Raw genomic sequence first — 21,497 nt, forward strand, 5'->3', positions numbered from 1 at the left:
CTGGAGTGGGTTGCCATTTCCTTTTCCAGGGGATCTTCCTGACCCAGGGATTGAACCTGAGTCTCTTGCTTGGCAGGTGGAGTCTTTACCACTGAGCCACCTAGGAAGCCTTCTTTATCCCTATTCATTGTTTATCTGGAACTTTTCTTTGCTTTTCTGTTGTGCCTTTTTTTGCAATGAAATTTCGATTCCATTCCTAGCAGTTTCCCTTCATATGCAGCTCTGTTCTGAAGAGAGCTGTAGTTGGTCGGTGTCAAGAGTTCCTAGGAGCTACGCTGCTCCCATTTCAGTTGTGGATCCCTTTGCTATTGGATTGAGCAGCAGTGTCCTCTGCCCCGTTTCATCTGCTGTCGTCAGACTGGCCTGCCGTGCTCTCCACTGAATACCTACTGTGTTGGCAGTTTGGGGTGGCTTCTCCTGGCCTCAGATGGGTCCCGTTCTGTGTTGCTTTGCTTTGCTTTCTCCAGCACTGATAAAGATGATTCCTTCAGTATTACAGCTGTTGGTTTGTCCTCATCTGCTTGGAGTTGGGGGAGAAACCTTGTTTCCTGGTTTTGTTATAAATGTGCTCTTGGGTTTTTGTTGCTTCTTTAGTTCTCTGTATTTCCTTTGGGATTCAGAGATTTAAGAATGCTACCTTCCCAAGCTTTCCCCTTAAAAGCATGTCTTAGAGGCAGCTTTGAAAAATGAAGATTCCAGAAAAGACATCATAGGGTTATTAAAAAATTTTTAAATAACCTGTACAGTAATGTAGAAATGTTATTTTTCCTAGTTCCTCTTCTAAAACGCATCCTATATCCAAAAATGCCCCCAAATTATATACATGAGTGTTTAAAAAAGATGAGGATTTGGTGACAAATTTCAGAATTGAAGCTTCATCAGACATTTAAATGCTTTATTCTGAAGAATAGAATATTATTGTCAGTGACTGCAGAAGTTTAACCCTGATCTTAATAGTTTTCTATTTCTCTTTAGAGATGTAAACTGAAGTATTTGAATGTATTCTCAACTGACCACAGTATAGCTGTTTCTGCTGTGTGTGTGGTACCTCCACACTAACAGTTAGCTTATGTGCTGTTGTTTAGTCACTCAGTCGTGTCCGGCTCTTTTGCAACCCCATGGACTGTAGCCCACCAGGCTCCTCTGTCCGTGGGATTTCCCAGGCAAGAATCCTGGAGTGAGTTGCCATTTCCTTCTCCAGGGGATCTTCCCGACCCAGGGATCGAACTCTCATCTCCTTCGTTGCAGGTGGATTCTTTACCACTGAGCTGCCGGGGATGTCTGTTAGCTCTTATACGTTAATGTTGATTTATATTGTTAAATAGGGAGATAGTTTCAATATAACATGAGTGGGTTTTGGTTTATGTATGATTTTTTCTAAACTGGACAAGGGAATCCTGTATAATGGTGGTGGAATTTTATCCTACACACAGTTTTTAATTAAAACTAGTGACCTGTATCAGGGACTCTCTCCTGGAGATGTAGCCCCCTGGTCTGTCATGGACTCCTGTCCTCATCTGGCAGTTTGCATTTCCTTTCGTGTCCGTGTTTGCAGTCTTCCTGCCTTAAAGCTCCACTTTTCAGCTCCCATAAACCTTTGTTTTTACTTCTGTTTTAAATCCCTTTTATTAAACTCTGAGGTAGCATTTTAGCTGCTCTTAGCTGCTCACCTGGGGCGTGCAGGTCATTTCTGGAAGTCCCCATCATTGGTTTTCTTAGTGCTGTGGTTACAGATTTACAGGGGCTTTGGCTGATCTGCCTCCCATGTACCCTTCTCTACCCTCGTGGACCCATTTTTCCCCATAAACCTTGTTATTTTCAGGGTTGCAGAGTGAAAATTTTCCAGGAATGCATGTATGTATTTACATTATAGCAGATGTACTAAGAGACTTCTTCAAGAAAATGCTGGAGCTTAGAGTAGTAAGTGTAATAAGGCTTTGCAGCATTATTTCTGTTCTTGAGGACTTTATGATAAGAGCCCCTCTGTAATGAAGACCCAGTGTTTCGGATTCGAGGCTTCCTGGTCGTCATTTTTAAGTGCAGGGGAATAGTAAACAGTAGAGGAATTACATTGTGGGTCACTGACACAGTATTTTGTGCTAAGGAGATTGTCTTGGTGAACTTACCTAAAATTAGAGAAACTGGTGAGAAAAGTAAAATTCTATATTGAGTGATATTTGCAGTATTATCTTTTTTCATTTTGATCCAGATAGGGAATTGTGGAATTGTAATTTTGGCTATTTGCAATACCAAAGTTTGTTTCGGAGACAGTAAAATAATATTCAACTTTTAGAAAATGCACAATAGTATATTATTATTTGCTGTGGAAAAATCTAATCCTTAACAGAAGATTTCAGGTACTTTCATTGAAACAGCAAGAAATTATAGGCCAGTATTACAGTAATGTAAGAAAATTGCTCATGTAGGAGATGACTGGAAGAATTGTAGTAATGACAAAAAAATGGAGGTACAGATGGAAAAAATTCAGGTTATTGCATGGAGTATACTATTTTAGTTGGTAATACAGATCTTCCTTAATTTATGGTCGGGTTATGTCCTGATAAACCCATTGTAAATTGAAAATGTAAGCTGAAAACGCACTTAGTACACTTAACCTACCTGACATCCGGAGAAGGCGATGGCACCCACTCCAGTGTTCTTGCCTGGAAAATCCATGGACGGAGGAGCCAGGTAGGCTGCAGTCCATGGGGTTGCTAAGAGTCGGACACGACTGAGTGACTTCACTTTCACTTTTCACCTTCATGCATTGGAGAAGGAAATGGCAACCCACTCCAGTGTTCTTGCCTGGAGAATCCCAGGGACAGGGGAGCCTGGTGGGCTGATGTCTGTGGGGTTGCACAGAGTCGGACACGACTGAAGCGACTTAGCAGCAGCTGCCTGACATCATAGCTTATCCTAGCCTACCTTTAACATGCTTGTAACACTTTTTAAGTGTTGAATATCTTATTTGACTTACTGAATACTGTACTGAAAGTGAAAATGGCTGTATGGATACAGAATGTTGTGAGTGATCGTGATCAAGTGGCTGGCTATAGCCCAGCATCACATGAGAGCGGAGTGCCTGCATGTTGCTGGTCAGGGGAAAAAACAGACTCCAAAACAGACTCCGGGGGAAAAAACAGACTCCAAAGCACAGTTGCTTTCACATTCTGACTTGTAAAAGTCAGAAAATCTTTAAGTCAAACTATCATAACTCTGTGGAGAAGACTCTTGAGAGTCCCTTGGACTGCAAGGAGATCCAACCAGTCCATTCTGAAGGAGATCAGCCCTTGGATTTCTTTGGAAGGACTGATGCTAAAGCTGAAACTCCAGTACTTTGGCCACCTCATGCGAAGAGTTGACTCATTGGAAAAGACTCTGATGCTGGGGGGGATTGGGGGCAGGAGGAGAAGGGGACGACAGAGGGTGAGATATGGCTGGATGGCATCACTGACTCGATGGACGTGAGTCTGAGTGAACTCTGGGAGGCCTGGCGTGCTGCGATTCATGGGGTCCCAAAGAGTCGGACACGACTGAGCGACTGATCTGATCGTAACTCTGTATTACAAAATAGTGTAAACTGGTAATGTAGATTTGCCCCCCACATAAGGAAACTAATAGAGAACTTTGTTAAAGAATAGACTCCTTAGTGTTGATTGGGACCTTTTGAAGATTGAGGTTGGCATTAGATGGATAGCGGTGGACAAGCCCTGTTATTTTTATGTCATTTTTGGTTATATGTAATATGCCAGCAGATTCCCGTGGGGTTCACTCGAGGAAATGACCCCTGTTCTTGTGAGTAATTGTGAGGTGTTTGTGTAGTATAATGACATTAATGAATACTTTCATGACTCTTGTCAGATTTTTTTCTGTTTTCTTCTGTTGTTAGATATTTCTGTTTGTTTCTCCTTGATACGAAGAAAAGAGAATAAAGCTTTTACAACATATTTTATCTTCTTAAAAATCTGAGAGAAGTGACATATATTAGTTTCAGGCATATAGCCTGACTCAGTATTTTTATATATTGCAAAATGATCACCACAATAAGTCGAATTAATATCTGTCACCATTCTTGGTTACAGAATTTTTCTTGTGATCAAAACTTTGAAGCTTTACTCTTTTTTTTTTAATTTATTTTATCTTATTTTTTAACTTTACACCATGGTGTTGTAACGGCAGCTTTCACGTGTGCAGTGCAGTGTGCACGCGTGGTCGCCATGCTGTGCGCTGTGTCACGGTGACTCGCAGTATTTTATCACCCTCTGTACCCTTTGATGATACTTGTCATCCACTTCCTTCATCCCCATCCCCCTGCCTCTGGCAACCACCAGTCTGCCCTCTGTGAGCTTGGTGTTTTTCATTTGTTCTTGGTTTTTAATTCCACATGTAAGTGAGATCATATGGTATAAGTCTTTCTCTGTCTGACTTTTTTTACTTAATGAAATGCCTGTTAGGTTCATCCATGTTGTCACTAGTGACAGGAGTTCAGTTTTTTATGGCTGAATAATCCGTTGTTTGTGTACATGCATCTATATTCACTGCATTATCTCTAATAGCCAAGATATGGACACAACCTAAGTGTCCATCAGTTGATAACAGATAACATTGGCTGTTGTAAATAATGTAGTGAACACATTTTATCATTTTAAAAGTGTGTGACATGTAGAGAATTCCCTGGTGGCCCAGTGGTTAGGACTTGGCGCTTGCATCACTGTGGCCTAGGTTCAGTTCCTGATTGGGGAACTAAGATCCAGTAAGTTGCATAGAGTGGCCCCCAAAAATGTGACTTATTCAGCAGAATGACTCTGTTCAATGCATGTTTTTTCCTCTTATATCTTAAGGAAGAGAGAGAAAATCCTTCAAAACGGAGTAGAATTGAACGTGATATAGATAATAATTTGATCACATCAACACCAAGAGCAGGAGAAAAGCCTAACAAACAGATATCTCGAGTAAGACGGAAAAGTCAAGTAAATGGAGGTTTGTTAATGTTTACCTGTTGCTTTTAAGCAGAGATCACTTGATATGTTTTTTCTCTGTTTTAAAAAAATCTACTTTGAGCCATTTCTGCCTTTTTATAATCTTTGTATTAAGTATGAATAGCATGAAGTAAATAGAAATTTACCTTCCTAATGTATACATCTGCTTTGATGAGCTAAAGTGACAGTTAAAGGCAGAGCAACTAGCTTTATACTGTTTGGCAGGAAAATATATATGAAATTTCTTAAAGCAGTAATAATTTTTATTATGAATAATAATATATATGAATAATATATGTTATATATAATATGTTATGAATGATATAATAAATTTTTTGAAATGTGTATAAAGAATTTGTTTCTGGATTATGAAATTTTAAAGCTCAGAGGCGGCTTGGAGCTCTCAGGTCAGTGTTTCTCAAGTAGGGGTGTCTCTGTTCGCCAATGGACATTTTTCAGTGTCTGGAGGCCTTTTGGTTTGCCGCAGCCTGTGGAGAGGTTGCTTCTTGCATCTAGCAGGTAAAGGTCAGGATACTGTTAAACATCATGCAGTGCACAGGACATCCCATAACACAGAATTACCCAGCCCAGAGCCAGTAGTGTTACTGTTTATAAACCCTCTTCTAGGTCAGTACCTTTGAGGAGCTGACAAGCTCCTCAGCATCAAAAAGGAGTGGAACAAGATGGACAAGCAGAGAAAGCGTGAATAGCACTTTAGAGCATGGAGTGCTGCCTTTTAACCAATGCAATTTTAAACACAACAGTAGTAATAATTCCTCAGTCTCTTTCCTCGTTTTTTTATGATTTTTTTTTCTCAACTTCTTTCCTCTTAATGCAGTGATTTATCTCTAGAATTGACCATCAGGGAGAAAAGGGATACACAAGTTAACAGTTCTCTAGCAAAGAAAGAAGAAAAGAAATGTGGTAAAGTTGTGGAGGGTTGAGGATGATTTATTTAAACATTTCCAACTTACGTTTTCCCAAAACCCATTAAATTTTTTATTTATAAGAAACTTAGGGAAAACACTGGCTGTTCTTCCTAAGTACTCTGAAATGGTGCTGCAGTATCCATAAGTAACATTTGACACTGCTGTATGTGTAGTCTTTTTCAGTAAAACTGGTTGCCTCTATTTTTTAGCTGTTATTTGTTAGACATAGAGGGTAAATTTTGTGAAGTAGACAGCATCCCAAAATGTAAATAAGCCAAGGCAGAATCTTACATTTATGTTTTTCATAGTGTAACTTGCTTGCTTTACTTACAAAGAGTTTATTTCATTTTCTTTTAAACAATGTTGAATTTAAGACTTCCAGACTATATAATTCCAGATATAAATCTGCTTTGTAAAAACTCAGTAAATTTAGCATTTACAAAGCATTATAAATAAACTTATTATAAAGATCATTTGATTTGCAAGTGACTTAACTCAAGATTTCTTTAAACAATAAGGTTTTAAAAATTAATGTTAATCAATTTTCATTATTTTGAGGGAAAAAGTTTCTTAATGGTTTAGAACACATTTGTGAAAGTTATGTTTTCTAGATTGCAACTTTTTTCTTTTGTTTCTTTCTTAGAAGCTGGTAGTTATGAAATGACAAACCAACATGTAAAACAAAATGGAAAATTGGAAGATAACCCTTCCTCTGGCAGTCCTCCAAGGACTACATTGTTGGGGACCATATTTTCTCCTGTCTTCAACTTTTTTTCACCAGCAAATAAAAATGGTAAATATAAATCATTAACCATAATTTGGGCTTAAAAATTGTTTTCCTGGTTTTTTAAAAGGTCTATTTTTTTTTTTTTTTGGCATATTTTTGTTAGCATCTTATGTTTGTTTTCAGCTTCATTAAAAATACAGAGTTTCTAAAATGTACTTTATTTTTTGTAGTGACTGAAATAAATGTAGGTTATGTTTAATTTTGTGTAAGTTAATGAGCTCTGCTTTAACTAGCTGAAAAGCTAGATGATAAACTTAGGGCTGAATGGAAAGTATTATTTTTTATGTGTTGGAATGACTTTTACATCTTTAGAGTGTGTACAGGAGAGAACTGAGAAGCATTTTCTGTATTCTAGAGATCAGTAAAGTAGAATTTGTTGAATATTTTAAGTGCATTGAGACCAGGTTATTTTTTGTAATACAATTTATTTTTATTATCCTTTGCTTGGTTTTTTTCCCACCTCTAAGAATCCTCAGTTTAGACAAACAGTAAAACTACCCTAATTCAAATGAATTTAAGATTTCTATTGTATAATGCCTTGGCAAAAAAATGGCCTTCTCAACATATTTTTCAAATATTTTCTGATGTCCTATCTTTTCTAATATTAGTATTTAATTTCATACATGAAATTATTTGAGGGTAAGAGGTAGTGTCTTTATTTTTGCATCTACCATGTTGTTTGATGTATTATTCGGCTCATGGGAAATAGCCATTAAATACTTGTTGCCTGATTATTTAAATTCTAATTTGAATTATGTTTCTGGATGATAAAGCAGTTTTTAAAAGGCACAGTGTACACTATAAAATCAAGATACTGTACGGGCATAAAAATGTATTAGCACGTTAAAGGACTGTGAAGTCTTAGACTAGAAACAAAACAAAAAACTACATTTAGGGACTTCCCTGGCAGTCCAGTGGTATGATTCTATGCTTCTGAAGCAGAGGACATGGGTTTGATCTCTGGTTGGGAAACTAAAATTCCACATACCTCACGGTGCAGCCAAAAGAAAAAAACCACCCCCCAAAAAACCCTACCTTTAAATTTAACCCAATATACCCTAGACATTTCTTTTCAAAATTTATTTATAATTGTATTGTTGCCTATCCCAGGCTGGGTCTAGTGCCTGAGAAATCTGTCAGATTGACTGAAGAGGGATTTCTATGGTGAATGACAGTGGAAAGACAAGGAAGCAAGGACAGAGGCTGCTGGCATGAGAGTGGTTTAAATGATGCAGCATGAAGGCTAACTAGGTGAGGCAGGTGGGGAGGAAGCCACTGAGAGGTGCGTTTGGATAAAGAGACTGGTTTTTATCAGACATGAAGATCACATGTAATAGAAATACATGAGAGAGACGCTAATTAGAAGATTAGGAGGTTGTTGTAGGAGATTAATTATTTGAATTTTAGGTTTCAGAGGGGAATGGTTTCTCAGTGATAGTGTCCAGGCTGTGGCCATGGTAGTAACTACTAAAGAGCATCACAAGGGTAGATAGAGCCGAAGAGGGCAAGACCTTTGAGGTTGGTTATTGGATGAGTCGCTGACATCTCCTATAACAACAACTCTATAGGTATTTAATAGAGCAGTAAACTTGTAGCTAGGTGTTAGATTGCTCTGTGATTAAGAGGATGCTGGCAGTAGGTGGTAGGTGACAGCACCGGGGATAAGAGAAGAATTGGGTAGTCAGGTGACATCAGTCTCAGAGGAGCAAACATTTTTACACATTAGGGAAAAACCAGTGATCTGGCAGCAGCAATGGAGGTAGATGAATTCTGATTGAGTAACAAGTATGAGACAGCACACAGCTTTCAGGGAAGGGTAATAGGAAGAGAGACTTTTTTTTTGAAAGAGGTTAAAATTAAGGCAGTGGAGGGAGAAAGAATATTCTTTGAGAAAGTTGAGAGTTACTGGAGGTTCATTTTGTTGTTGAAAATGATATTTGGAGGATTCCAGAAAGAAATGGAGAGTTGGGGTTGGTCAGTCCATAGTGGGAGAAAGACTGGGCAGCAGGTTCATCTCAGTGATGGATGAATGTAACGAGGAAATTGACTTCTTTGTTAACGAGGTGGAATCTTGTTGAGAAATTGTTCCTGTACCTTGGAATAAAAAGCTTCTTATGGTTACGGAAACAGTTGACTCATTTTTAGAGAACTATCTCTAGTTTTAAAAAATCAGAAGCTGTTTGAGGATAGTGGAAAAGTGTGTATGTGTGTATTGCCCAACATGTAGTAGGCCCTTAATAAACAACACTTACTTTAATGAAAAGAAGTTCTGTGGTCAGCAATACTGTATTACACTTGACCCTTGAACAACATGGGTTTGAACTGTATAGGTCCACTTATACAAGGATTGTTTTCAATATAAATACTACAGTAGTACACAGTCTGGTTGGTTGAACCTGAGGATTTGGAACTGTGGATGCACAGGGCTCACTGTAAAATTATTCTCAGGTTTCTGACTGCATGGGGTTCAGTGCCTCCAGCCCCCGTGTTGTTCAGAAGTCAACAGTATATATTGATACTTCAAAGTTGCTAAGAGACTAGATCGTAAATGTTCTCACCACAAAAAAGAAATAATTATGTGGCAGGATAGAGGTTTTAGCTAATGCTCAGTTGGTAATCACATTTCATTATATAAAGTTAATTATGTCAATAAAATATTTTAAAGTTCTGAATTGACTCATTTAACTATACATGGGTATTTCTAAGCTATTTGAAATAGCTTAAGCTACTCTTAAGAAAAACCGTTCACAAATACCACTCTAGCTTATAATAGTCTTTATTCCTTATTGTTTGAAATGTCCAGTGAAGACTCACTGAATAATGGTGTCCTTGGCTTTGTTTCTGTTCCAGTTAGTTTTTCTAAATATTGATGAATTTTTATTTTTATTAAATATATCTGACATAAAACATTGTGAAAATTTCAAGTTGTACAATGTGTTGATCTTACAATTTATATATTGTCCTGTGATCATCAGCTGATTACACAATCAGCTAGCTTAAAACTCAACATTCAGAAAACTAAGATCATGGCATCCAGTCCCATCACTTCATGGCAAATAGATGGGGAAACAATGGAAACAGTGAGAGACTTTATTTTGGGGGGCTCCCAAATCACTGCAGATGGTGACTGTAGCCATAAAATTAAAAGACGCTTGCTCCTTGGAAGAAAAGCTATGACTAACCTTAGATAGCATATTAAAAGGCAGAGATATTACTTTGCTGATAAAGATCCATCTAGTCAAGGCTATGGTTTTTCCAGTAGTCATGTATGGATGTGAGAGTTGGACCATAAAGCTGAGCGACGAAGAATTGATGCTTTTGAACTGTGGTGTTGGAGACTTGAGAGTCCCTTGGACTGCAAGGAGATCCAACCAGTCCATCCTAAAGGAGACCAGTCCTGGCTGTTCATTGGAAGGACTGATGTTGAAGCTGAAACTCCAGTACTTTGGCCACCTGATGTGAAGAGTTGACTCATTGGGAAAGACCCTGATGCTGAGAAAGATTGAGGGCAGGAGGAGAAGGGGACGACAGAGAATGAGATGGTTGGATGGCATCACCGACTCGATGGACATGAGTTTGGGTAAACTCCAGGAGCTGGTGATGGACAGGGAGGCCTGGCGTGCTGTGGTTCATGGGGTCACAAAGAGTCGGACACGACTGAGCAACTGAACTGAACTGTGATCATCATAGTGATGATTAGCATGTGCTATTATATTATATAATTATTTTTTTTAGTGGTTGGATTAATTGACTTCTAATCTCTTAGCAGGTTTGATGATTTCAGTAGTGTTGTCTATATTCACTATACTGTGCATTTGTCTCTAAAGCTTATTTATTACTCATTTTAAATTTGTCTCTGTCTTTCCTCTCCCACTATGAGCTGTTAAGTAATGATTAATGTACACTGAATCATAATTTCAGGAACATCAGGATCCGATTCCCCAGGACAGGCTGTGGAAGCTGAGGAGATAGTAAAGCAGCTTGATATGGAACAGGTGGATGAGATCACTACCAGTACTACTACATCAGCTAATGGAGCAGCTTACTCAAATCAAGCGGTTCAAGTGAGGCCATCAATAAATAATGGTTTAGAAGAAGCAGAGGAAACAGTTAATCGTGATATACCACCCCTTACAGGTGAAAAATATTTTTTTTCTTATACATTTTCATAAATAGTTTGTAAAAATGCAGTACTTCATATTTTTCTTAAATAGGCAGATTAAATGCATAAATTTTTCTTCCTTGAAATTAATAAAATTAAAATTGGAAATAAAGCGTTTCCTCCCAAATCTAGTCATTTTGAAATTGAATTTTTTAAAGGTTATTTTACCATTTTAGTCACTTACAGTTTAATTATTTGTACCAATCTAAATCTAACACAGCTAACAAAATAATATGCTTACATTTATGAACATATTTATTAGAAATGCATGAGTTTTACTTAAGATCTGAAGTTCCTGTGTAGAGGTAATCTCATACCTTCAGATTTGTTTCATATATGGATAACATCCCCAAAGAAGAAACTTCTGTTCTCGGGTCTTTCTGTATACAGACTTTGCAGCCCAGTCTGGATCCCTTGAAAGGCCTACCATAACTGGTAGGTCCCTGAGCCAGTTGGAAATATAGAACCATGTGGGGTCAGCATATATTACCTAACTTAAGAGTAATACTGAACTTAACAAGCAAATCAGCATGAATTATGCACATAATTTATTCCTGGGTGGATAAGACTTGTAGATGACCTTAATGTTGACCCGTCATTTAATGCTGATTGCTTTCCCCCGTGTTACAGGCTTGTGAATGATAAGATACAGACTGAAGCCAAGGCTCTTGACTTTTTGTTTGACATTTTTCTGTTTTTGTGGTTCTTTATTAACCTTTGTACTTATTTTTTCTGACAACTATGGCGACAAAAGGGATTTCTAAAACTTTAGTTTCTAGTGGAGAATAGTAAGATTTACTCCATTTCCCATTCATTATTTGTTCCTTTAACACTTGTATAATTGAACACCTGCTTTTTGTGATGGACACTGTTTATAAAGATGAATAAGATATGCTCATTGACCCTGAAGAGTATATGATTTAATAGATGAGCCAGGTATACACAAAAATTACTACAGTGTGATGAGTGCTGTTACAAATAAATGAGCGAAATGTGGAGGTGGCATGTTGCAGTTCCTTTGGGAGGATTAGGAGAGGAAAACAAGTGAAAGTCCTGCTGACCTTAAAAGATGAGCATGAGTGGCAGAAGCGTGGCTTTCCCTCAGCTTCAGGAAGGTCGCCAAAGAGGGCAAGAAGGAAGGAGGCTGGCTGCACCGTTTACGTAGCTGTGTGACTTTAGATAACCTGAGCTCTCTGAGGTGGTTTTATTAGCTTTAAAATGGCAATAATAATTTAGAGCTTTGGAGACTGAGATGAAATGTGAAAAATGCTTTAGCATGAGGTGTTTGAATACTGTGAATCCTCCCTCTCCCCCTTTTTCTGCGGGTAATAAGGACGTGAAGCAGTGAAGTGGCAGAAGGTGTGTTCTCCTTTTTGTCCCTTTGTGCTCATGAACCATTAACTGGCATAAAGTTGTTGGAGGTGAACAAAATTCTGCCTTACATCTGTTGTCATTTATTGAGCATACACACTGTATTGACTCTGAGAAGGTATTAATACATGAAAATAGTTTAAAAAAAAAAAAAAAGTTTTTGTCCTGAAAGGCTATTATCCACCAGTATTCCATTCCTGGGGCTTCCCTCATAGCTCAGTCGGTTAAGAATCTGCCTGTGATGCAGGCGACCCAGGTTAATTCCTAGGTCGGTAAGATCCCCTGGAGAAGGAAATGACAACCACTCCACTATTCTTGCCTGGAGAATCCCATGGACAGAGGAGCCTAGCAGGCTACATGCAGTCTATGGGGTCGCAAGAGTCGGACACAACTTAGTGACTCAACCACCACCATTCCATCCCTGTAGGTAGCTCACAGCAATTTCTGTTGCGGCCCATTAGTTCTTTCAGGCTATTGTAATAACAGACTACCATTAGACTAGGTGACATATAAACAACAAATATATCTCATAGTTCAGGAGTTTAGGAAATCTAAGACCAAAACCCCAACAGATTCAGTGTCTGGTAAAGATCTGCTTTCTGGTTCATAGACAGCCGTCTTCTTGCTGTGTCCTCATCTGCCAGAAGCTGTGTGAGCTCTTTGGGGTGTCTCTTTTTAAGGTCATTGATCTCGTCCATGAGGGCTCCACTCTCATGACCTAATGACTTCCCAAAGACTCCATCTCCAGACACCATCACTTTGAGGATTAGATTTCAGTACATGAATTTTGGGGAAACAAAAACACTCAGTCTCTAGCCCACCTTAAACTTTCATCTTTGAGACATTACCTGTTTAGCTTGTAGGTCATCTTTGTCCTCTCATTGAATTTAAGTTATAAATATTAGAAAATTCTCAACGTAATTTCTGAAGCTCTATCAATTGGTTGCATTTTATAGAATTTTTCCTTGATTATTTTTAAATTACTTGTAAGTGAGAAGTAAAATAATGGGTCATCTAAAGCGCTGATTTCTATGTAGAGCATTGTTTCCTAACCCTTGAGATCCTGTATAAATCTTTAGGAGTTTGTGGACCTCTTTAAAGACTGTTCATGGATCTTAAGTTGAAACTACCTTCGAGTCTTTTTTCAGCACACACATACACATATTAATGTTTAATTTTTGGCTGTGTCAGTTCTTAGTTGCGGCACACAGGCTTAATAGTTGCAAGATGTTAGTTCCCTGACCAGGGATTGAACCTGTATTTCCTGCATTGAAAAGCAGATTCTTAACCCCTGCACCACCAGGGAAATCCCAGCATATATACTGACTGCCTGTATGTACAGTGTACTTTGTGAAGTATTACTGCTATAAGAGCACCATGAAATTCTTCTTATACATACAAACATCATTCAGTTAGAAATGGAAATTTTGTGGCATGTAGTTTCCTAATAATAAGTAGTAAATTTTCTCTTAGTTGTTAGGGATTTAAATTTTGTTAGCCATGATACAGCTTGCCACTTTGTCTGTAATGGTATTTTTTTCCTTTGGATCCAGAGTTAGATCTCTGTGTTAATCAAGTTACTTTTAAATTATTAATAATAATTTGTTATAATTTGTAATAATGATTACATAATAATAATTATAATTTATTAGATATTATTTGTATATTATATTTATATAATATATATTATTGTATATTGTATAATAATAATAATGTATGTTTGTAATAATAATTACAAATTATTTCTGTCTTATCTTTAACCTAAAATGCACAGGGCTTCAGGACAATCTTAATAAAAGCAGTAAATATGTATACTTCATGGAATCATTGAGTAAAAGCATCATTTTGTTTTTCTCTTTATTAAATAGCACCAGTAACACCAGATAGTGGATATTCATCCGCCCACGCAGAGGCCACCTATGAAGAAGACTGGGAAGTATTTGACCCGTGAGTTTTTTTTTTTTCCTTTTCCTCTTGGGACGGAAAGAAAGTACATGTGTACAGGGGTGGCTGAATGGTATAGTGCAAGGAGCATCTTACCTGTAGGTATTAATACTTCTACTGAGTTACTGAAATACTAATTTTCAGTTTTACTTACATGTTTTATAATTTTGGTTTACTAGGTTAAATATGTATTATTTAATTAAAACTTAAAGATGGGCTGAGTTTAATAAGATGTTTTATATTTACAAAAAATAGAAATGTTGACATTTTCTTAAAATTTGATTTATAGCTATTATTTCATCAAACATGTTCCACCACTGACAGAAGAACAACTAAATAGGAAGCCCGCTCTTCCATTGAAGACAAGAAGCACACCAGAATTCTCCCTAGTTTTAGACTTGGTAAGTATATTGTTTCTAGAGTTAGGAAAAATAAAGGAGTTAAATTCTTATTAAAAAATATTAGCCAAAATATCTAAAAGAATCCAAGAGAGTGAGCCACCTCACACACACATTGACTGTAGTAGCTTGTCTTAGGTGCTCTGAAATGGTTTTCCTTTAAGCGCCATCTAATGCCAGGGCCTCCTCCCATTGCACTGGTATCCAGTACCTTTTGAAAATAAATTAGGCTTCTTTTTTTCTCTCCCCACACTGTTGCTACTTTGCTATTTAAATTCAATTATTTTTCCAACACTCCTATACCTTTTGTTTTGTTTTTTAATCTTCCAGTTAATTATAATTTCATGCCTAGATTTCAGTTTAGGGAGACCACAGTCATGTCCCTCTGAGGACCTGGGTCTTGATGAGTTAACCTTATGCAAGACCATACTCCTTTTCCTGTTTTGTTTTTTTTTTTGCATATTATCTCATACCAATAACTTTATTAATAGACTCTCAAAAGCATGACTTCTTAATGTTGACTAATAAGACCTTTAGTATGCTTTCTTGGTGTGATTTTAAATTTATATTTTAGGGTACCAAGAGAGCTTTGAAAACTGAATATCTCTTACCTTTTCCTAACCAAATTTAATATATAGTCACCATTATTTACATCTGCCAGCAATTTCTTGATATTAGCAATTCATTAAGTAGTGTTGGAAAACATTTTACTATTTAGTCTTTGTTACTAGTAACCTATAATTGGAGATGTAGTTTAGTTCTCATTAATTTGTTTCTTATCTTATGAAAAGGTTATTCTTTTAAGTCTTGACTAACATGGACAGTTCTGAGAGTTCAGCACCTTAGCCTTTGCCTAGCCAAAGAGAGAAGCTAGGTATCCAGAAGTCCTAAGTATTTAATGTGTATTAGAGGATTAAGTAGGAAAAAAGAAAGAAAAGTATTGAAACTGAGTGTGAGTAATTAAGATTTGATATGCAAGTTAGTGGAGAAACTGAAAAAGATTTTGCTAGATTTTTATGTTAGTAGTTGATATCATGATAGCAAGCTTGGCCGTAATATTTTTAAACCAATATGAAGGGTAAAAAGAGAAGGAAAGATAAGAATTGGTGAGCATAAATGAGTAATTTTACAGAAGTATATAAAGAAGAATGATCAAAATTTAGATAGGCTATAGATGAAGAAGTAGAATTAGTTATGATTCAATTATAGGAAAGAGAATACCTTTTTAAAAGATACTAAGAATATCTTAATTTGTGTATTCTAATATGCTATTAAAAGAAAATGAGGCATATCTAGAGTATTTTTTGCTCTTTGCCTCCACCGAGTTTAACTTTAGGTTCAAAGAAACACTGCAGCTAATAAAACATGGAATTCATAAGGTGTGAACATTTGTATTTCATTTTAATTCATTTTAAGCATAAAGTGTTGTCAGTTTCTGCAAGTGGAAGCCCTCTTGTTTTTCCTTCAGGATTTGAGAAATACAGATATTTACACATACCTTAGATGAATGATCCTCACTTTCGTTTCCTCACAATGAGAAAAGAGGGTTTGGTAATCAAAGATGAGAAGTCTTGATTAACCGCTAATTTAGTTTACAGATAAGGAGCTATAGATATATATTTTTAAATAATTAGATGCTAAACTTCTATTGCTGAGTTGTAAAAATAATAAGAAGAAGAAAGTACATATGTGGTTTAACAGAAAGTGGGCAATTGCAGGACTGAGAACAGTGATTCTCAGACTCGCCCTATCACCCTAACCCCTGAAAGATTTACTGGAGCACAGACTGCTGAGCTCCGCTCTCTGCTCCTTGCTGAATTTGAGTTATCAGAAGAGCTGGGGATCTTTCATTTCTCATTGGCGGTCCCCAGATAACACCGATGCCACATGCTGTCCTAGTGGCCACCACCGGAGAACCAGTGGCTTAGAAAACCCAGCCCCTGACTACTGTGCCATGCACGCACAGGAAGGTGTTATAAACATGAAAGTCATGTATTAAAGGATGCTTTAATAAATGTTCTTGGTGATCATGAATACATACAATTATCATTTGAAATATCTCAGTATCTTAGTTCATTCAATATGTGCTTTTTATTTTAAGGATGAAACACTAGTACACTGTAGTTTAAATGAGCTAGAAGATGCAGCACTTACTTTTCCAGTCCTTTTCCAAGATGTCATTTATCAGGTAATTAAAACTTTTTAACTTGAATTTTGGCCTGTTAGATATTCTGAATCAAGAAATCCTTTGTAAATATATATATATATATATATATATTTTTTTTTTTTTTTTTTTTGCTAAAGTTTAAAGTGTTTATTCCCAATGGATTTCATCTCTATTTTAATGATTTAGTAACACAAGGTAGCATGGTGCTAAAGGACTACATTTAAACATTGTTACCAGAAAAATGTGAACTTTTTCTACCCCATTGATTTCTACTAGTTTCATAACCTGTTTGCCAGCAGGTGGAGGCAGGAACACTGACACCTTAGGGCTCCAGGAACTGTGCAAGGTTAACATCTGACATTATTGTTGTTTTTCCAAAACGCAGTTCATATGAAGAAAGCTTCCTTGTTGGTCATTTTTATTGCCTTTTGTAGTAATGTGGTCTGTAGGTTGCAGTGTAGTAAATCTAGTTTATTTTAATTTGGAATTCCAGGACACTCTTCCAGTTACTCCTAGTTACTCTGCTTTTACTTTAAAAAATTAGAGTGTATCTCCCTCATTTGTGTCGATGGACAGGAAACAGTGCAGAGTACAAATATCAGTTACAAATATCACTGCGAATTACCTGTTGACCATAGTTCTTACTTTGTTAGAGATTTTCCTATCATAAAATTTGAATTAAGATGTGTGAATACATTTTGAAAACTACAAAGCACCTTTCTGTCCTGGGCGTTGTTACCAGCATTGCCTTGTATCCCAGTTTTTGAAAGGTTGGCAGAGGGTCCAGAACCTTGTTGTCTGTCAGATAGAAGCCCACCCAAGGGCTAACTGAGTGAAGTCACAGCACGTTTACAAGGAGCGGTGAGGAGGTGCTTACGGTTGCTTATGTGCTCTTAATAGGCGGGATATTGTTGTAGAGTTCTTGGCACGTGATAGTTATTAGATCTTAGGAATCATAAGATTTTAGAGTTAGTTTGTGGTTCAGGATCTACTTTACAGTTAGTCATAAGAGGATTTATTTAAGCGGTTATTGTCAGTTCTAGTTTAACCTAGAGAGGAATTGTAGGTATGGTAATACCTGGATTGTATTTATTTCCCTTTTATGTAAACTGATTTTAGTTCTGATATATGATCAGAGGATGAACAAAGTATACATAAAAATAAGGAATTTTAAGATTTTTAATAACTGGATGTTATTTAAGGTAAATCTTTTTCTTAAGACATTTTCTGCCAAATAGGTTGTTCTTGTTTAGTGTACTTCAAAGACAGGAATCTTGTGGCAAATATAAATAGTATAGCATTATGTTCTCTGTTTTTAGCTTGATAACCTTGTTTTTATGTTCAAAATTGCCCTTAAAAACAATGGCTTTCAATCTTTGAGTTTGGAAAAGAAAGCTATTACTGAAAAATACAAATTATTTTGATGTGATTTCTTAAGCTTTCCAGATTTGAAATTTATTTCTTACAGTTGGTTTGTCTGTTTGCATAATTTTTAGTAGTGAAATAAAAAACTTGAAGAGTGGATAAGTTTGATTTTTCTTTCACGAGGGTTTCTTTTCAGTGTGACCATAAAGTTGAATTTTTTTCTTACTGCTTTCACCATTTCTTCTTTAGTTCTCTTCTATGTAAAATCCTTATTATTTCATGTGGATCCGGATAGTTGTCTTATTTTGAATAAAAGGCTTTTAGCAGTGCATATAATACTTTAAAAATAATCTTCATATGTACTGCATCTACCTCTGTGGAATTCAAAGAACTCCTTCTTATATACCTGAGTTCTGCTTTCTGAAACAGGAAAACTAAATGGTCTAGCCTAAGTCAGGAAAAATGAGCAGGAAGTTTGAATCTAAGTTACAGAGATGACTGCATTTTAATATGATTTAGTTACTACATCATGTACAGAATTTAGTTCCCTTTCAGTAAGTTGTTGAGGATGTCCATAGTTATATTAGGTTTCTGGTGTTGGCATAGCCATTCTGTCTACGTTTTAAAAATAACTTTGTGGAAATCTTGGGTTAGGGTTCCCCCAGTTTTCAGACCAGCAAGCTCCCTTTAAACAGGGAATGATGTCTTTTAAACTTTCAGTGGTGTTGTCTCCATCTACTGGCAAAGAAGACATATACACAAGGGTCTGGGATGATCTAAGAGATTTTGGAGAAACCACAGTATTAGGTAAGATGGAACTTACATGTTTAACAACTGCAGTGTAATGTGGCCCGCTTAAAGGGAGACATCTGTAAAAGACTGTATATACTCTTAAAAAATAATTGGTTGAGATTTAAATTCACAACATAAAATTAACCATTTTTAAGGGAACAGTTTAATGGCATTTATCTGTATACTCTTGGATATGTCAGTTCCATAGCATTTACATATATATGCTTTAAAATAAAATGGTAATGTTAAGATAGGATCAGAATTCTTCATCTGAATCAAAGCCAGATAAAGTGTCCTCTTGGGACTTCTGTTACTTTTGCTTTCTTTTTATGGTAAGTTTGTTGAGGTAGAACTGTATCTAATTTTAATTCTGTTTGCTGTTCTCTTTCAGAACAATTTAAAATGTAATTTGTCTTCTGTATGTTTTAATAATTGTCTGTATCAGGAGTTGGCAAACTTTTTCCTATAAAGGGCCAGTTGTTGCTATTTTAGGTTTGCAGTCTGTGTCACAACTGCTTTTTCTGCCATTGTAGCATGAAGGTGGTCATAGATGGCGCATAATGAATAAGCCTGACTGCATTCCAGTAAAACTTTACTTAACAAAAATAAGTGATGATCTGGATTTGGCTCAAAGGCCATAGTTTGCTGACCCTTGGTCTAATAATTATGAGAGTATATGCAGTAAATTTATATATTCAAATTCTAAATGGAAGTAAGTAATCAGATGTTCATCAAAATTCTTGTTAATATATAGAGAGATTTAGAATTAGATCCACTATACCCTGATGACAGGCTTTCTAAGGTTTTTGCAGATGAAAGTTTGAGGGAAATTTTAAGGTGGTCACTACTCAATGTTTAAAGATTGCCTTGCTTCTTTTGATTGATAAGTAGGGATCAGCTTAGTTAATGCAAGACTTAGAACAATGAAGACTTAGATTATTCAAGCCTCAATTTAGTACCTGGAGTGTATTTGAATTTCCATTTCTCTAGGGGATAAACCTAAAAGATCCAACTCAAATGAAAATTTTGATATATGTTACCACTGACACTATATAGATTAGACAGATTATAGTTTGTGAAAAAGTCATTTGAAAGAGTAACTGAGTGTTTAAAATGAGGGTGTGGCATTCACTAAGGCAAAGTTGATAGATTTTTTTGTTTGAATGTATTTTTTCTTTTCCCTTAATTGATAGTTTTTCCATGAATTGTTTTACAGTTAGATACTGGAAAACATATTTATTCATAGAATGGTACAAATGCATTTGCTATCTGGAAAACCAAGTGCATGATCAGTTCCAATGCACATGTTTTCATTTTTATATTTAGCTTATATTGACACATTGTCAGGAAATCCGTCTCGTGGTGTTACTCAGTTAAGAGGTCTCCACTGTATTTAGTTTCTGTTCCTGCAGATCCACCAATTCAAGACTCTAGGTCATCTCACTCCCTCTTCCATCCAGAAGATGACTTCTATCCACAAGCAGGACTGAATCAAAAGACAGATTTTTCACTTAGCTCTTGAGCTGAACCACCTCCTCAATGACCTTCCTCTGTCTCCATCAAGAACTGGAGCTCAGTTTTTTGAAGATGTAATAGAGCTACCCAGCCCAAACGTGGCTAATTGAAGACAAAAAGAAGATGCCTCATATGTTTCACCACAGTGCCACCAAACGTAACTGTGTTGTCCAACTCCTCATTCTGTAAAGTATGGCAGGGGCATCTGATTTTTGACTCTGTTCACCAATAAGACTTTAGCCAGTCAGTGGCTTTCTGAAGATCAGTAAAATCAACAAACTTTGGGTCAGCTGTCCAGAAATCAGATTGTGGTAAGCACTCAAGGAGAGATAGGATCCTATAGGGAGCTACTTGCTAAAGTATGCTTTGTTTTAATAGTAGAGGTTGCTTTTATGGGAAGCGTTGGGGGGAAAGGTGGGTGGGAAACCCCATGTTTAGCAAAGCTCAGCCTCTTCCTCTTTATTGTAGTTTGTTTTCTGGGAGGCTTACAGCCTAGGATAATTTTTGTAAGGATTTCAAATATTTTATACTACAGAAAAATAGAAGTAGAAGGTCGGTGGCATCTATCTCTTTTCTGCAATCTTTCCTAGAAAAGTCAGCATTTTTGCTTGATGAAGAAAAAAAGCAATTATTTAAATGAAGAGTTCTGTTAGTAGATACTTAATCAAACTTTTCCTCCCCTCATGCTCTGACTTAAATTGATACTAAACAGGAGGCATTTTGTTTTGACATTCATAAAGCATAATTTTATTATCTAAAAGTAGTATGTATACTTGTTCCTTAAAACATCCGGGACCATGGACACAGTATTGAGGATGAAAGTAATATTTTATATCTGATAGGGAATAATATTTTTGATAATGAGTTGTAAGTCAGCATTTAAAATAATTTTTCCATCCTTATTAGTAAGTATAGTCAGTCATTGGTACTAATTTTTTCATCATGGCTTTTGTATTCTTTATAAATGTATCTTAAAATTAGAAGTAGTTCATTTAAAAATACACAGAAAATTCTTGTTCAGTAGCTGAAAATATTTTGCAGGTTTAGGAGAGGTGACAGTTGACTATTAAACATATTAAATTGGAGAC

General features: G+C 36.4%; 1 protein-coding gene across 5 annotated transcripts in view; it reads left to right on the forward strand.

Annotated features, from left to right (window-relative positions):
• The window catches only part of CTDSPL2 (CTD small phosphatase like 2), a 75,753-nt gene that overhangs the window by 38,040 nt on the left and 16,216 nt on the right, over positions 1 to 21,497 (forward strand). For 4 of the 5 annotated variants that reach the window (XR_011569059.1, XM_070798037.1, XM_070798038.1 and 1 more), the window contains exons 3-8: positions 4,842 to 4,980; positions 6,552 to 6,701; positions 10,617 to 10,832; positions 14,097 to 14,175; positions 14,462 to 14,573; positions 16,672 to 16,758. Coding sequence is in view for 4 of the 5 variants with exons in the window: in XM_070798037.1 (XP_070654138.1) it covers positions 4,842 to 4,980; positions 6,552 to 6,701; positions 10,617 to 10,832; positions 14,097 to 14,175; positions 14,462 to 14,573; positions 16,672 to 16,758 (783 nt within the window). In the remaining variant the exon portion in view is untranslated. The remainder of the gene's footprint in view (positions 1 to 4,841; positions 4,981 to 6,551; positions 6,702 to 10,616; positions 10,833 to 14,096; positions 14,176 to 14,461; positions 14,574 to 16,671; positions 16,759 to 21,497) is intronic. The other variant, XM_070798040.1, reaches the window with a different exon arrangement.

Source organism: Bos indicus, chromosome 10, assembly GCF_029378745.1.
Source record: "Bos indicus isolate NIAB-ARS_2022 breed Sahiwal x Tharparkar chromosome 10, NIAB-ARS_B.indTharparkar_mat_pri_1.0, whole genome shotgun sequence".
NCBI classification, from domain to species: Eukaryota; Metazoa; Chordata; class Mammalia; order Artiodactyla; family Bovidae; genus Bos; species Bos indicus.